This window comes from Cherax quadricarinatus, chromosome 75 (assembly GCF_038502225.1).
Source record: "Cherax quadricarinatus isolate ZL_2023a chromosome 75, ASM3850222v1, whole genome shotgun sequence".
In the NCBI taxonomy this organism is placed as follows: domain Eukaryota; kingdom Metazoa; phylum Arthropoda; class Malacostraca; order Decapoda; family Parastacidae; genus Cherax; species Cherax quadricarinatus.
The window spans coordinates 3,860,881-3,879,810 of record NC_091366.1 but is presented as its reverse complement, the minus strand read 5'-3'; the positions used below and the strand labels follow the sequence as shown (position 1 = coordinate 3,879,810).

At 39.0% G+C, this 18,930-nt stretch overlaps 1 protein-coding gene across 1 annotated transcript; it reads right to left on the bottom strand.

Moving 5' to 3' along the window:
- Nucleotides 1-35: 35 nt before the first annotated feature.
- RpL13 (ribosomal protein L13) lies at nt 36-18,110 on the bottom strand. Its single transcript, XM_070100928.1, is given in 7 exon segments — nt 36-151; nt 450-581; nt 1,380-1,573; nt 10,896-10,900; nt 11,488-11,510; nt 15,550-15,751; nt 17,986-18,110. Coding segments are annotated over 6 exon segments (636 nt in total). The 5' UTR covers nt 15,745-15,751; nt 17,986-18,110; the 3' UTR covers nt 36-64.
- Nucleotides 18,111-18,930: the final 820 nt, after the last annotated feature.

Here is an 18,930-nt window from a genome sequence, read left to right as displayed (position 1 = left end):
AAATCAAGAAAAGAAAGGTTTAGTAAAACTATGACTTCCTTCACTTTTTTTATTTATATACATTTTACTTTTTGCCAGTGACAGCTGCATCTTCTGCTGCCTCCTTTGCCTTCTTAGCACGCATACCCCAGTTACGAGCATTAGAACGTTCCTGCAGAAAAGAAAGAAAGAAAAAAAAAATTACCTCAAGATTCCAACACTTTTTTTCTGGAGCTGATGAACTGGGAGAGTTGACCTGGTAGGCACTAAATATAAACAGGTGGTATTCTCAAAATCTGCACTGCTATACAACAAATCTTCCTAAAATGTGGAAAAAAGCATAAAGCCAAAAGATTTCTAATCTTAACTCGTCTAACAATGGCAATTTATAACAAATGCACCTGAAATACTAAGATAAATTTATTAACTGGCTGATTACTCCCCTCCCCCCCAAAAAAATTAAGCCTTACCCTTCGGAGTGCATCAAAGCAGCTGTATTTCTTTGATTTCTTGGTCACTTTCCTTGCCGTATCTTTCCTGGATTTCAGTTTGAAGGGCATAACATCTCCCACCAGCTGCTGGGCCAAAGTCAACTCCTGAGGCTGTTAAAAAAAAAAAAATATCTTAATGCAACAGTACAAATTAAATTTTAAATGTTCACAAATTTAAATGGTAACCACTCATAACTGTTTATACAAATATTGTATGCATAATCAATTAGCCTACATAAGTTTGGAGGGATATGTTGTGTATCTTTTTAGGTATATGCTTCTAAGCTGTTTTGGTCTGAGCACCTCTGCAAAAACAGTGATAATGTGTGAATGAAGTGAAAGTGTTGAATGATGATGAAAGCATTTTCTTTTTGGGGATTTTTTCTTTTTTGGGTCACCCTGCCTCAGTGGAAGATGGCTGACTTGTTAAAAAAAAATTGTTCTCCATAAAGAACAGAGCAAAAAAGTGAATGGGGATGAGGAAAAGGATTCTAACCAACTCCTCACTGAACTTGAGAAAAAAAAAAAAACACTAAAAGGATAAGAATTAAGCAATCTGATGTGTATACATGCACACCTGTACATATATGATCCATACTAGATGTAAGAAGCAATTGCAACATATACCTGTCAAATTATACTTTACCTTTGATGGATTTCAAGTTTTGTTTTTAAATATATATTACTCAATTTTTTATCAACTCAACTCACTCAGTAATAGCAAAGCTGCCCACTTACAATCCAGGAGCCTGAATAAATCTGAAGCCAATCCACCCACAGGATCTAGTCACTACCATAGACAATACTGTTATAGGAAAGTATACATCCCCCCTCTGGCTGGATATTCACCAATAATTGGGTTTTTATAAGCAGAAGATGTAATTGCACTACAGCATATTAAAAACTTACAGTAGAATCTGTCTTCTTAGGTTTGTTGGCCTTCAAGGGGAAGAGAATGAGTTTGCTCTTATATTCCTTAAGGCGCTGAACATTCAACTGCAACGACTCCATGGATTTGTTTGTACGGCGATAGTCCACAGAGATGCCAATGGTATGAGCATACCTCTTCCCAAATCCTGCAGCCTGAAGTTTAGTACTAGTTACTAGAAATCACACAACTTAAACTGCATTCATACTAAAAAATACACTAAAAATTGCAAAACTGCAGTTTTTATAGAAAACAAAACTGAAGAATTTAAAAAACAAAAACAAAAAAACACAGCTAACATTACATTTTACAAGAGAAATACCAAGAACTTACAATTAACTTTGTACGATGACACTCTCCTGGTGTGATTAGAAAGTACGGTACACTTAACTGTCAAGTTTTATATTAATATTCTTTAACCCTTTTGGGGTTGGTGCCATAGAAATTCATAGTGAGCTTAGCGCACTCAAATGAGCTATAAGCGGTAAATCTGAGGCCCAGATATGAGAGACTGGGTCTATGCAGTAAGTGTCCATTGTATTAAAAAAAACCTGCCCCACGCAGTGCATATGGAAAAAAAATGTGACTGTGATTTATGGTGAATGTATTTCATTGACATGCTGTTGGAATGTGCACAAAATAACATTTATGAAGGGATTCAGGAAAACTGATTAGCCAGACTCAAGTTCTGAAGATGGGAAATATAATGCCTGCCTGCACTCAGAACGGTGGGAATATTTGCAGTTTGGAAGTGCATCTGAGCTGTAGTACTGGTGCAAGAGTTTCTTTTTCGGGTCACCCTACCTTGATGGGAGATGGCTGGCATGTTTTTTTATTTTTTTTTTTATTATCACACTGGTTGATTCCCACCAAGGCAGGGTGGCCCAAAAAAGAAAAACTTTCACCATCATTCACTCCATCACTGTCTTGCCAGAAGGGTGCTTTACACTAGTTTTTAAACTGCAACATTAACACCCCTCCTTCAGAGTGCAGGCACTGTACTTCCCATCTCCAGGACTCAAGTCCGGCCTGCCGGTTTCCCTGAACCCCTTCATAAATGTTACTTTGCTCACACTCCAACAGCATGTCAAGTATTAAAAACCACTTGTCTCCATTTACTCCTATTAAACACGCTCATGCATGCCTGCTGGAAGTCCAAGCCCCTCGCACACAAAACCTCCTTTAACCCCTCCCTCCAACCTTTCCTAGGCCGACCCCTACCCTGCCTTCCTTCCACTACAGACTGATACACTCTTGAAGTCACTCTGTTTCGCTCCATTCTCTCTACATGTCCGAACCACCTCAACAACCCTTCCTCAGCCCTCTGGACAACAGTTTTGGTAATCCCGCACCTCCTCCTAACTTCCAAACTACGAATTCTCTGCATTATATTCACACCACGCATTGCCCTCAGACATGACATCTCCACTGCCTCCAGCCTTCTCCTCGCTGCAACATTCATCACCCATGCTTCACACCCATGGCATGTTAAAAAGAAAAAATTACTTTTGTTGAGTCAGAGACCATCTCTCTCTGTAATACCTTTCTATTTCTTTTCAACATATCAGTTGTTCCCCCACAGAGGCAGGGTAACCCAACAAAGAGGAAAATACATTCACCCTCATTCACTCACCGTCTTGTCCAAAGTGCACCGACTTATAGTTTGGGTGATCTTCCAAACTGCTACATCTACACTGCTCCTTCAGAGTGCAAGTACTGTACTTCCCACCTCCAGGACTCAAGCCGGGCTAATCAGTTTCCATGAATCTATTCATGTTACCCTGCTTTCACTCTAGCAACATCTACACTTATCCTTCAGGGTGCAAGTACTGTACTTCCCACATTCAGGACTCGAGCCAGGATAATCAGTTTCCTTGAATCTCTTCATAAATGTTACCCTACTTTCACTCTAACAGCATGTCAAATTATAAAAATCACTTGCCTACACACACAAGCCTATTGGATGTTCAAGCCACTAGCATACAAAACCTACCTCCAATATATCTCCATTGAGTATAATGTGAACAAAATATTAAGAGCAACAAGACTTAAATAAATTATATAACAGGTTGCTCATCAAGAAAAACATTGGACAGCTGAAATCTGCAAATAACAAAACCCATGGATTTGTAGAGACAAGTACATATATTAAGAACCTCAAAATTTAATCATCTAATTTAATTAGAGAAAATACTAAGCTCACAGAGAGTCATATACTGCATGGAAGCTAGTCAGATTCAAGGAAGAGGAGGACAAGTCCAGTTCCTTGGATCAGGAGACCTTCACTGGCATTAATCAATCATCTACAGGATGTAGGGTTATCCCAGAAATTTTTATTTCAAGAAACATGCATAAAGCAATTACATGATTTGAGAGCTATGAGCATAATAGCATGTATCCTCAATTTCGTCCATCTATTTTATATATATATATATATATATATATATATATATATATATATATATATATATATATATATATATATATATATATATATATATATATATATATATATATATATATATATATATATATATATATATATATATATATATATATATATATATATATATATATATATATATATATATATATATATTATATATATATATATATATATATATATATATATATATATATATATATATATATATATATATATATATATATATATATAAATATATATAAATATAAATATATATAAATATATATGCCTGCACTTTAAAGGAGGGGTTTGGGATATTGGCAGTTTGGAGGGATATGTTGTGTATCTCTATACGTATATGCTTCTAAACTGTTATATTCTGAGCACCTCTGCAAAAGCAGTGATAATGTGTGAGTGTCGTGAAAGTGTTGAATGATGATGAAAGTATTTTCTTTTTGGGGATTTTCTTTCTTTTTTTTTTTTGGGTCACCCTGCCTCGGTGGTAGACGAAAGACATTTTAAAAAAAAAAAAAAAAAAATATATATATATATATATATATATATATATATATATATATATATATATATATATATATATATATATATATATATATATATATACAGTGGACCCCCGCATAGCGAACTTAATCCGTGCAAGAGGGCTGGTGTAGGGTTGGCACTAGAAGCTTTCTTGGGGCCCATGGTCACTTATTTTCCAGAAACAGCACCGAAAACACTGTAATAATACGAAATATTCCGAGTGTATGCTTGAATGTTACCGCGGAGGCTGGCTGGTAAACAATGGCACGGGCGGCACATGTGAGGCTGGCTGAGGGCGCACATTGGACGCGTCTCGGACGAAGGCCGCTGAGCGGGTTTTTGTCCACTATGCGGGGCAAAATTTTAGCGAACAAAGCGTCCGCTATGCGGATTGTTCGCTATGCAAGGCGTTCGCTATGCGGGGGTCCACTGTATATATTTTTTTTTTTTTTTTTTTTTCAACAAGTCGGCCGTCTCCCACCTATATACAGGTATATAGGTAGTAGGTTGGTAGACAGCAACCACCCAGGGAAGTACTACCATCCTGCCAGATGACTGTGAAACAGAAACCTGTAACTGTTTTGCATGATGGTAGGATTGCTGGTTTCTTTTTCTGTCTCATAAACATGCTAGATAACAGGGATATCTTGCTACTCCTACTTACACTTTGGTCACACTTCACAGACACACACATGCATATATATATACATACATCTAGGTTTTTCTCCTTTTTCTAAATAGCTCTTGTTCTTCTTTATTTCTTCTATTGTCCATGGGGAAGTGGAAAAGAATCTTTCCTCCGTAAGCCATGCGTGTCGTATGAGGCGACTAAAATGCCGGGAGCAATGGGCTAGTAACCCCTTCTCCTGTAGACACTTACTAAAAAAGAGAAGAAGAAAAACTTAATAAAACTGGGATGCTTAAATGTGCGTGGATATAGTGCGGATGACAAGAAACAGATGATTGCTGATGTTATGAATGAAAAGAAGTTGGATGTCCTGGCCCTAAGCGAAACAAAGCTGAAGGGGGTAAGAGAGTTTCAGTGGGGGGAAATAAATGGGATTAAATCTGGAGTATCTGAGAGAGTTAGAGCAAAGGAAGGGGTAGCAGTAATGTTAAATGATCAGTTATGGAAGGAGAAAAGAGAATATGAATGTGTAAATTCAAGAATTATGTGGATTAAAGTAAAGGTTGGATGCGAGAAGTGGGTCATAATAAGCGTGTATGCACCTGGAGAAGAGAGGAATGCAGAGGAGAGAGAGAGATTTTGGGAGATGTTAAGTGAATGTATAGGAGCCTTTGAACCAAGTGAGAGAGTAATTGTGGTAGGGGACCTGAATGCTAAAGTAGGAGAAACTTTTAGAGAGGGTGTGGTAGGTAAGTTTGGGGTGCCAGGTGTAAATGATAATGGGAGCCCTTTGATTGAACTTTGTATAGAAAGGGGTTTAGTTATAGGTAATACATATTTTAAGAAAAAGAGGATAAATAAGTATACAAGATATGATGTAGGGCGAAATGACAGTAGTTTGTTGGATTATGTATTGGTAGATAAAAGACTGTTGAGTAGACTTCAGGATGTACATGTTTATAGAGGGGCCACAGATATATCAGATCACTTTCTAGTTGTAGCTGCACTGAGAGTAAAAGGTAGATGGGATACAAGGAGAATAGAAGCATCAGGGAAGAGAGAGGTGAAGGTTTATAAACTAAAAGAGGAGGCAGTTAGGGTAAGATATAAACAGCTATTGGAGGATAGATGGGCTAATGAGAGCATAGGCAATGGGGTCGAAGAGGTATGGGGTAGGTTTAAAAATGTAGTGTTAGAGTGTTCAGCAGAAGTTTGTGGTTACAGGAAAGTGGGTGTGGGAGGGAAGAGGAGCGATTGGTGGAATGATGATGTAAAGAGAGTAGTAAGGGAGAAAAAGTTAGCATATGAGAAGTTTTTACAAAGTAGAAGTGATGCAAGGAGGGAAGAGTATATGGAGAAAAAGAGAGAGGTTAAGAGAGTGGTGAAGCAATGTAAAAAGAGAGCAAATGAGAGAGTGGGTGAGATGTTATCAACAAATTTTGTTGAAAATAAGAAAAAGTTTTGGAGTGAGATTAACAAGTTAAGAAAGCCTAGAGAACAAATGGATTTGTCAGTTAAAAATAGGAGAGGAGAGTTATTAAATGGAGAGTTAGAGGTATTGGGAAGATGGAGGGAATATTTTGAGGAATTGTTAAATGTTGATGAAGATAGGGAAGCTGTGATTTCGTGTATAGGACAAGGAGGAATAACATCTTGTAGGAGTGAGGAAGAGCCAGTTGTGAGTGTGGGGGAAGTTCGTGAGGCAGTAGGTAAAATGAAAGGGGGTAAGGCAGCCGGGATTGATGGGATAAAGATAGTAATGTTAAAAGCAGATGGGGATATAGTTTTGGAGTGGTTGGTGCAATTATTTAATAAATGTATGGAAGAGGGTAAGGTACCTAGGGATTGGCAGAGAGCATGCATAGTTCCTTTGTATAAAGGCAAAGGGGATAAAAGAGAGTGCAAAAGTTATAGGGGGATAAGTCTGCTGAGTATACCTGGTAAAGTGTATGGTAGAGTTATTATTGAAAGAATTAAGAGTAAGACGGAGAATAGGATAGCAGATGAACAAGGAGGCTTTAGGAAAGGTAGGGGGTGTGTGGACCAGGTGTTTACAGTGAAACATATAAGTGAACAGTATTTAGATAAGGCTAAAGAGGTCTTTGTGGCATTTATGGATTTGGAAAAGGCGTATGACAGGGTGGATAGGGGGGCAATTTGGCAAATGTTGCATGTGTATGGTGTAGGAGGTAGGTTACTGAAAGCAGTGAAGAGTTTTTACGAGGATAGTGAGGCTCAAGTTAGAATATGTAGAAAAGAGGGAAATTATTTCCCAGTAAAAGTAGGCCTTAGACAAGGATGTGTGATGTCACCGTGGATGTTTAATATATTTATAGATGGGGTTGTAAGAGAAGTAAATGCGAGGGTCTTGCCAAGAGATGTGGAGTTAAAAGATAAAGAATCACACACAAAGTGGGAGTTGTCACAGCTGCTCTTTGCTGATGACACTGTGCTCTTGGGAGATTCTGAAGAGAAGTTGCAGAGATTGGTGGATGAATTTGGTAGGGTGTGCAAAAGAAGAAAATTAAAGGTGAATAGAGGAAAGAGTAAGGTTATGAGGATAACAAAAAGATTAGGTGATGAAAGATTGAATATCAGATTGGAGGGAGAGAGTATGGAGGAGGTGAATGTATTCAGATATTTGGGAGTGGACGTTTCAGCGGATGGGTCTATGAAAGATGAGGTGAATCATAGAATTGATGAGGGAAAAAGAGTGAGTGGTGCACTTAGGAGTCTGTGGAGACAAAGAACTTTGTCCTTGGAGGCAAAGAGGGGAATGTATGAGAGTATAGTTTTACCAACGCTCTTATATGGGTGTGAAGCATGGGTGATGAATGTTGCAGCGAGGAGAAGGCTGGAGGCAGTGGAGATGTCATGTCTGAGGGCAATGTGTGGTGTGAATATAATGCAGAGAATTCATAGTTTGGAAGTTAGGAGGAGGTGCGGGATTACCAAAACTGTTGTCCAGAGGGCTGAGGAAGGGTTGTTGAGGTGGTTCGGACATGTAGAGAGAATGGAGTGAAACAGAATGACTTCAAGAGTGTATCAGTCTGTAGTGGAAGGAAGGCGGGGTAGGGGTCGGCCTAGGAAAGGTTGGAGAGAGGGGGTAAAGGAGGTTTTGTGTGTGAGGGGCTTGGACTTCCAGCAGGTATGTGTGAGCGTGTTTGATAGGAGTGAATGGAGACAAATGGTTTTTAATACTTGACGTGCTGTTGGAGTGTGAGCAAAGTAACATTTATGAAGGCGTTCAGGGAAACCGGCAGACCGGACTTGAGTCCTGGAGATGGGAAGTACAGTGCCTGCACTCTGAAGGAGGGGTGTTAATGTTGCAGTTTAAAAACTGTAGTGTAAAGCACCCTTCTGGCAAGACAGTGATGGAGTGAATGATGGTGAAAGGTTTTCTTTTTCGGGCCACCCTGCCTTGGTGGGAATAGGCCAGTGTGATAATAAATAAATAAAATATATATATATATATATACTACTTTATTTCTTATTTTATAGTGCAAATGTGATAACTGTAAATATATGTAAATTGACATGCTAACTAGGTATGAAAAAAAGCTTCAAAGTACAGTATGATCCATTATATTAAATCTCTACCCTACAGTAAACTAAAAACCTTAAAGAAATGCACAAAATAAGCATATTCGACTGAAGCTGCCACCGATTCAAATAGAGAAAATTGAAACTTAAAATATTTAAGTACAGTACAATATTTAGAAAAAAAGGGGGTATATCTGATGGTGGATATGGGGAGGCAAAATACAAATCCATAAGAGTCCTCGAGGTATGAAGTACAATTCGTGCATTCTGAAGCAAGGGAGCTGTATAGCCCTTGTGGCTTAGCGCTTCTTTTTGATTATAATAATAATGAAGCAAGGGTGGGGATGCTGTAGTTTGAAGGGTAATTTGAATTGTAATGCTTGAACTCTTTATTGCAAGACAGCTACTTAAAGAATGATTATGAATGCTTCTTGTTATGGGCTGCCCTACCTTAGTGAGAGACAAGTGTGGCAAGATTTTAGCAATTTTGAAAAATTCTACAATATTTAATATTTTTGTTTCATCAAAAGTAAACAATAGCCCACAGCAGGTGCAGCGAAATAAAAAATATACTGAACAGTAGGTAGTAGGTTGGTAGACAGCAACCACCCAGGGAAGTACTACCGTCCTGCCAGATGACTGTGAAACAGAAACCTGTAACTGTTTTGCATGATGGTAGGATTGCTGGTTTCTTTTTGTCTCATAAACACGATAGATAACAGGGATATCTTGCTACTCCTACTTACACTTTGGTCACACTTCACAGACATGCACATGCATATATATATACATACATCTAGGGTTTTCTCCTTTTTCTAAATAGCTCTTGTTCTTCTTTATTTCTTCTATTGTCCATGGGGAAGCGAAAAAGAATCTTTCCCCCGTAAGCCATGCGTGCGTATGAGGCGACTAAAATGTGGGGAGCAATGGGCTAGTAACCCCTTCTCCTGTAGACATTTACTAAAAAAGAGAAGAAAAACTTTATAAAACTGGGATGCTTGAATGTGCGTGGATGTAGTGCGGATGACAAGAAACAGAAGATTGCTGATGTTATGAATGAAAAGAAGTTGGATGTCCTGGCCCTAAGTGAAACAAAGCTGAAGGGGGTAGGGGAGTTTCGGTGGGGGGAAATAAATAGGATTAAATCTGGAGTATCTGAGAGTGTTAGAGCAAAGGAAGGGGTAGCAGTAATGTTGAAGGATCAGTTATGGAAGGAGAAAAGAGAATATGAATGTGTAAATTCAAGAATTATGTGGATTAAAGTAAAGGTTGGATGCGAAAAGTGGGTCATAATAAGCGTGTATGCACCTAGAGAAGAGAGGAATGTAGAGGAGAGAGAGATTTTGGGAGATGTTAAGTGAATGTATAGGAGCCTTTGAACCAAGTGAGAGAGTAATTGTGGTAGGGGACCTGAATGCTAAAGTAGGAGAAACTTTTAGAGAGGGTGTGGTAGGTAAGTTTGGGGTGCCAGGTGTAAATGATAATGGGAGCTCTTTGATTGAACTTTGTATAGAAAGGGGTTTAGTTATAGGTAATACATATTTTAAGAAAAAGAGGATAAATAAGTATACAAGATATGATGTAGGGCAAAATGACAGTAGTTTGTTGGATTATGTATTGGTAGATAAAAGACTGTTGAGTAGACTTCAGGATGTACATGTTTATAGAGGGGCCACAGATATATCAGATCACTTTCTAGTTGTAGCAACACTGAGAGTAAAAGGTAGATGGGATACAAGGAGAATAGAAGCATCAGGGAAGAGAAAGGTGAAGGTTTATAACTAAAAGAGGAGGCAGTTAGGTTAAGATATAAACAGCTATTGGAGGATAGATGGGCTAATGAGAGCATAGGCAATGGGGTCGAAGAGGTATGGGGTAGGTTTAAAAATGTAGTGTTAGAGTGTTCAGCAGAAGTTTGTGGTTACAGGAAAGTGGGTGCGGGAGGGAAGAGGAGCGATTGGTGGAATGATGATGTAAACATAAGAACGAAGGAACACTGCAGAAGGCCTACTGGCCCATGCGAGGCAGGTCCAAGTCTCCTACCGGCTTAAGCCAATGCACCCAACCTAGTCAGGTCAGGTCACATTGACTTAAGGGAGGAACACGGCAACCGACCTGGTAGCACAAGCTATCAGGTCTAACTCACACCCACCCACATCTACTCATGTATTTATCCAACCTATTTTTAAAGCTACACAACGTTCTGGCCTCTATAACGGTACTTGGGAGTTTGTTCCACTCATCCACAACTCTATTACCAAACCAGTACTTTCCTATATCCTTCCTGAATCTGAATTTTTCCAACTTAAAACCATTGCTGCGAGTCCTGTCTAGGCTAGATATTTTCAGAACACTATTTACATCCCCTTTATTTATTCCTGTCTTCCATTTATACACCTCAATCATATCCCCCCTAATTCTACGTCTTTCTAGAGAGTGCAGATTCAGGGCCCTTAGTCTATCCTCATAGGGAAGGTTTCTGATACATGGGATCAACTTTGTCATCCTCCTTTGTACATTTTCCAGAGAATTTATATCCATTCTGTAATACGGTGACCAAAACTGTGCAGCATAATCTAAATGAGGCCTAACCAAGGATGTATAGAGTTGAAGAACAACCTGAGGACTCCTATTATTTATGCTTCTTGATATGAAGCCAAGGATTCTATTAGCTTTATTGCGAACACTTATGCACTGTTGTCTTGGTTTCAGATTACTGCTAACCAGAACTCCTAAATCTTTTTCGCAATCCGTAATATTAAGATCTACATTATTTAGTTTATATGTGGCATGGTTATTGTCCTGTCCAACATTTAGAACTTTGCATTTGTCTATATTAAACTGCATCTGCCACTTCTCCGACCACTGCATCAGTCTATTCAAATCTTCCTGGAGTGCTCGAATGTCCTCGTCAGAATGAATTCGACGGCCTATTTTGGTGTCATCGGCAAACTTGCCGATGTCGCTCTTTATGCCCTCATCTATGTCGTTTATGTAGATTGTGAACAGCAGGGGGCCCAACACTGACCCCTGTGGAACACCGCTCATGACGCTTCCCCAATCTGATTTCTCCCCATTTATGCAAACTCTCTGCTGCCTATTTGTCAACCATGCCTCTATCCAGGAAAAAATTTCTCCTCCTATTCCATGTGCTTTAATTTTCCTCAATAGTCTCTGATGTGGGACCCTGTCAAAAGCCTTACTGAAGTCCATATACACAATATCATATTCATTACCATGATCTACCTCCTCAAATACCTTAGTGAAAAAAGTTAATAAATTCGTAAGGCAGGAACGCCCCTTTGTAAAACCATGCTGAGATTCGTTGATTAATTTATGCTTTTCAAGGTGGCTACGAACTGCCTCGGCAATTATTGATTCCATAAATTTTCCCACTATGGAGGTTAGGCTTATTGGTCTATAGTTCGAAGCTAAGGACCTGTCACCTGTTTTGAAAATAGGTATCACATTTGCCATTTTCCACTTATCTGGCACCATGCCAGTTTGTAGTGATATGTTGAAAAGATTAGCCAAAGGTGTGCTACGCTCCTCTTTACATTCCTTTAGAACCCTTGCATACAGTTCATCAGGGCCTGGGGATTTGTTAGGTTTTAATTTATCTATTTGCCTAAGGACCATGACACTTGTGACCCTAATAGTGCACAGTTTATTATCGTCCTGTTCTACATAATTTATCATTACTGGAATATCGCTGGTATCCTCCTGTGTAAAAACTGAGAGGAAGTATGTGTTAAAAATTCTACACATTTCCTTATCACTGTCAGTGAGCTGACCCGAGGAATTTTTGAGTGGGCCTATCTTGTCCCTGATCTTACTTCTGTATACCTGAAAGAATCCTTTTGGGTTAGTCTTCGATTCTCTTGCAACTTTAACCTCATAATCTCTTTTTGCTTTTCTAATTCCCTTTTTTATTTCTCTCTTTAACTGAATATATCGATTTCTCAATTGCCCCTCTCCTCTTTTGATTTGCCTATATATGCCTCTCTTTTGACCAATCAGATATTTTAATCTATTGTTCATCCATTTAGGATCATTTTTGTTTGATCTGATTTCCCTATTTGGAACATAATTTGACTGAGCAGCTAGAACTATGCCCTGGAAAGCATCATATCGGCAACCATCACCACCTACCTGACCCTTAGTCAGGTCATTCCAGTTCAGCCCACCTAAGTAATTTTTCAGTCCTATGAAATCAGCCAAGCGAAAGTCAGGGACGGAGACTTGATTGCCATTTTTAGGGGAATTCCATGATATATTAAAACTGAGTGATTTGTGATCACTTTCCCCAAGCTCATCATTAACCTCAAGATTATTAATTAGTGTTTCCCTACTGGCAAGAACCAAGTCAAGGAGGTTATTTCCCCTAGTAGGCTCTGTCACAAACTGTTTTAAAAAACAATCCTGGATCGTATCAAGAAAGTCACCTGACTCTAAATTTCCTGTCAAATTGCTCCAGTCAATCTGTCTATAGTTGAAATCTCCCATTAGCACAACATTTTCGTATGTAGATGCCTTACGAATTTCGTCCCATAGAAGTTTACTGCACTCCCTATCAAGATTTGGGGCCCTGTAAATCACACCCAAAATTAGTTTTTCTCGGCCCTCGAGAAGCTGTAACCAAACAGATTCAGTGGCTGACGCTTCTAGTTTAATATCTTGTCTAACACAACAATTTAAATTGTCTCTGACATGCATCGCTACTCCACCACCTTTCCTGTTGACCCTGTCAGTGTGGAATAATTTATAGCCTTGTATGTGACATTCAGAGGGCATCTCTCTATCTTTCAGATTGAGCCAGGTCTCTGTTATAGCAATAATATCTATGTTTCCTGCACTTGCAATTAATCTTAGCTCATCTATCTTATTTCTTACACTCCTGCTATTAGTATAGTAAACCTTAAAGGAGCTAGTCCCTTGCTGCCCTCTGCTGTCCCCCTTTGTTTGCTGACCTGATCTATTGTCTTTATTTATAACTTCATGCTGAATGCCTTTTATACATTTACTGTTTCCAACCCAAGTGTTGCAACCTGCTTGTTTCCCACACACACATATGAGAAGTTTTTACAAAGTAGAAGTGATGCAAGGAGGGAAGAGTATATGGAGAAAAAGAGAGAGGTTAAGAGAGTGGTGAAGCAATGTAAAAAGAGAGCAAATGAGAGAGTGGGTGAGATGTTATCAACAAATTTTGTTGAAAATAAGAAAAAGTTTTGGAGTGAGATTAACAAGTTAACGAAGCCTAGAGAACAAATGGATTTGTCAGTTAAAAATAGGAGAGGAGAGTTATTAAATGGAGAGTTAGAGGTATTGGGAAGATGGAGGGAATATTCTGAGGAATTGTTAAATGTTGATGAAGATAGGGAAGCTGTGATTTCGTGTATAGAGCAAGGAGGAATAACATCTTGTAGGAGTGAGGAAGAGCCAGTTGTGAGTGTGAGGGAAGTTTGTGAGGCAGTAGGTAAAATGAAAGGGGGTAAGGCAGCCAGGATTGATGGGATAAAGATAGAAATGTTAAAAGCAGGTGGGGATATAGTTTTGGAGTGGTTGGTGCAATTATTTAATAAATGTATGGAAGAGGGTAAGGTACCTAGGGATTGGCAGAGAGCATGCATAGTTCCTTTGTATAAAGGCAAAGGGGACAAAAGAGTGCAAAAATTATAGGGGGATAAGTCTGTTGAGTATACCTGGTAAAGTGTATGGTAGAGTTATTATTGAAAGAATTAAGAGTACGACGGAGAATAGGATAGCAGATGAACAAGGAGGCTTCAGGAAAGGTAGGGGGTGTGTGGACCAGGTGTTTACAGTGAAACATATAAGTGAACAGTATTTAGATAAGGCTAAAGAGGTCTCTGTGGCATTTATGGATTTGGAAAAGGTGTATGACAGGGTGGATAGGGGGGCAATGTGGCAGATGTTGCAGGTGTATGGTGTAGGAGGTAGGTTACTGAAAGCAGTGAAGAGTTTTTACGAGGATAGTGAGCTCAAGTTAGAGTATGTAGGAAAGAGGGAAATTATTTCCCAGTAAAAGTAGGCCTTAGACAAGGATGTGTGATGTCACCGTGGTTGTTTAATATATTTATAGATGGGGTTGTAAGAGAAGTAAATGCGAGGGTCTTGGCAAGAGGTGTGGAGTTAAAAGATAAAGAATCACACATAAAGTGGGAGTTGTCACAGTTGCTCTTTGCTGATGACACTGCTCTTGGGAGATTCTGAAGAGAAGTTGCAGAGATTGGTGGATGAATTTGGTAGGGTGTGCAAAAGAAGAAAATTAAAAGTGAATACAGGAAAGAGTAAGGTTATGAGGATAACAAAAAGATTAGGTGATCCAACGCTCTTATATGGGTGTGAAGCATGGGTGATGAATGATGCAGCGAGGAGAAGGCTGGAGGCAGTGGAGATGTCATGTCTGAGGGCAATGTGTGGTGTGAATATAATGCAGAGAATTCGTAGTTTGGAAGTTAGGAGGAGGTGCGGGATTACCAAAACTGTTGCCCAGAGGGCTGAGGAAGGGTTGTTGAGGTGGTTCGGACATGTAGAGAGAATGGAGCGAAACAGAGTGACTTCAAGAGTGTATCAGTCTGTAGTGGAAGGAAGGCGGGGTAGGGGTCAGCCTAGGAAAGGTTGGAGGGAGGGGGTAAAGGAGGTTTTGTGTGCGAGGGGCTTGGACTTTCAGCAGGCATGCGTAAGCGTGTTTGATAGTGAATGGAGACAAACGGTTTTTAATACTTGACGTGCTGTTGGAGTGTGAGCAAAGTAACATTTATGAAGGGGTTCAGGGAAACCGGCAGGCCGAACTTGAGTCCTGGAGATGGGAAGTACAGTGCCTGCACTCTGAAGGAGGGGTGTTAATGTTGCAGTTTAAAAACTGTAGTGTAAAGCACCCTTCTGGCAAGACAGTGATGGAGTGAATGATGGTGAAAGTTTTTCTTTTTCGGGCCACCCTGCCTTGGTGGGAATCGGCCAGTGTGATAATAAAAAAATACTAAAAAATAAGAACCTACTTAAAGGTTGGGCACCGGACTATAGGCCTTATCCTGCCTAGGGGCCGTGGTGCAACACGACGGGCTTTAGCCTGCCTCTTGTTGCGACGTCTCTGTTTGCGGGCAGGTTGGTTGAACCATGTACGCACATAACGTTGCCAGTCTTTATGGAAATGACCATTTGGTATAACATTGTTTCTTTTTGGAGCCATGATGGAACTGAAAAATTAAAAAATCTTGTTACTATATAAAAATCTATTAAAACACTTCCATTAGCTATTATATATCAAAAGTGCACTTAACACACAATTTACTGATCACAAAAATAGGCAAACAAGTCACTATTTTTTTTGTGGGTTATCATAGGTAATTTACACCATGCAGTAGAACCCGCTATCCATGGTTTACTGAGGCCCAAAAATACCTCTAATTTTGCATAATAATGGCCCCAAAGTGTCAAAGTAGAGAAGCTGGCAGTTCTTCAAAGCCAAAGAGAAGCTGTGAAGTGCTTCACATCAGTTAAAGTGTTAATTCTCCACTTATCATGCATAATTTATCAATTAAACTTTATAATAGGTATATATAGGGTTTTCTATTATCCGTGGTTTCAGTATCCACGGCAAGTCCTTGGAACGTATCCCCCATGGATAAGGGGGTCCTACTGTATGTGATAACTGTATCTATGTATACCTGTGCCTTAATAAATTTAATATGTCATCCATGTTCCACATCATCAATCATAAGTATTCAAGATTTTTCTAAAGGCAGGGTCCTGCATTATAAAAATTTATTAAAAATGTCAGCAAGCATCAACCTAACATAACTTAAACCTAAATTATGTTACTGGTTAACTTGTGGTTATACACGAACAAGTACCAAACTTGGTGCCTCGATAACTGACCGATGTTAGTTAAGAAGCGCGTGATTTCACCGAACACCAGAATGATTCAAAAATTAAGTTTATTAAGGTAAAGGTAGACACGAGTACAATTATCTAAGACTAGTAAATTATCAAACAAAGACTAGTAAATTACCTGGGATAACCCCCAAAAAAGTCTGATTAAGCAACTAATTTCCACTGGGGTCCTTGTAGGCTGATGTGAGCAGAAAACTGGCATGTAACCTCACAAATTATCATGGGGGAGCGCTAAACCCGTGTAACCTCTCAAAAATGTAACTATATGATTGCAAACAAATCATACCACAGGCGGGTTCTATCCCCGCCCGTGGTATGGCTTTTCTGGAGTGTAAATAATTAAGTCGATTTAGGTATAGGTACACAGAAGTACAATTATCATACGTAGAGTGAGATCACCAGGTTTTTAGCGAACATCGGTGAGTTATTGAGGCTGTAAATCTGGTACTTGTTAAAATATAACCACACTTGGAAGGTCCTGGAGGGATTAGTACCGAACTTGCACACGAAAACCACTGCCTATGAAAGCAAAAGACTCGGCAGGAGATGCAACATTACCCCGATGAGAAGCAGCAGCGCCACGAGTACACAGAGACAACACAATAAGTGTCAGGGGCCCAAGACTGTTCAACTGCCTCCCAGCATACATAAGGGGGATTACCAATAGACCCCTGGCAGTCTTCAAGCTGGCACTTGAAAAGCACCTAAAATCAGTACCTGACCAGCCAGGCTGTGGTTCGTACGTCAGCTTGCGTGCGGCCAGCAGCAACAACCTGTTTGATCAGACCCTGATCCACCATGAAGCCTGGTCACAGACCGGGCCGCGGGGGCGTTGACCCCCGGAACTCTCTCCAGGTAATTTAACCAGTGACATAGTTTGGATTATATTAAAATTTGCTGACAGTTTTAATAAAAGAAATTATTATTATAATGAAAAAGAAGCGCTAACCCACAAGGGCTATACAGCAAGAAATTATTAAAAACAAAAGTAACCACTAAACCCACAAGGGTCATACAGCGGCCTAAATGAAAAACAAGAGTTTAAACCTCAAAATAACTTAATTCATTTTCAGGTTTACTCTTACATCAGAACTGACTTATAAAGTAATTTATTTTTAATATAAAACCCAATTAACTCCCATATATTAAAATTATATTGTTTGGCCGCCATATAAGGTTGTAAATAGCAATTTAAGTGTGGATAAACCTAGGATAACCCAGTCAAGTTATAGCAGATTTATTTCCTGTAATAGTAATATAATCATACTAAGCGCTAAACCCGGACTTACACCCTGGGAAGTTATATTTGTTTAATTATATTCACGTCAACACAGCGTGGATGTCCCTGTTGTGTACACACAAGATATTTGCCTCATCAATATCTATATTTATCTGGTACATCATGGCACTCACACACACCATAACCTCACCCATAAATTGTACACTTAACGCACTTGACAATGGTGATACTTGACACAGCCTGAGAGCCACAATAAAAGGAATATTAAACATAATATGAGAACATCCCAGCACTGACCTCCTCGGCTCCTCTCACTGATGTAAAGGAACAGACAACAACAAACCAGCAACTGTTTTCTTGGTTCTTATTATTTCTTCATTTTAATCTCAAACTTTATACTTCTCTCTTTTTATTGTATTCTTTAATATACAAATCAGTATTTTGTTTTGTGTATTGGGATATAAGTGTGATTAACTAATTTAAGAATGAGCTAATTTAGAATTGCATTATAGAAAATTTAACTTTTCAATGGTTAACTACAATAATTTTTCGTTTTTATATTATTATTATTATAATAAAAAAGAAGCGCTAAGTTCGTTTTTATAGAGAAATTACCTTGACGTGTTATTATATTCATAAGAGAACACTAAATACTATTATTCAATATTGTACTCAATATGGAATTTATGTCTTGTTCAACATTTATGAGTTAAAGGACAACAATGGAAATATGTCACTCTGTCTGACTTTTTTGGGTTATCCCAGGTTCTCTACACATATGCTGGTATATATGATAATCTATGTAACTGTATTTGTGTATACCTGAATAAACTTACTATATTGTGTTTGCATGTCATTATTTCATGCTCAAGGACCCCAATGGACATAAATCAATTTGTCAGACTTTTTTTTGGGGGTTATCCTAGGTAATTTACACTACGTATGATATTATTATTGTTATTATTAAAATCAAGGGGGAAGCACTAAACCCGGAGGATTATACAGCGCCTGGGGGGGGGATGTGGAAGGCATTCAGGTTTAATTTGGGGAACTGGATTATTATTATTATTATAATCAAGGGGGAAGCGCTAAACCCGGAGGATTATACAGCGCCTGGGGGGGATGTGGAAGGCATTCAGGCTTAATTCGGGGAACTGGAGCACAGATCCAATTCCCTAAATCAAGAGCCCCTCACCAACATCAAGGAACCTTCCTTGAGGGGATACTACTGTATAGAAAGTC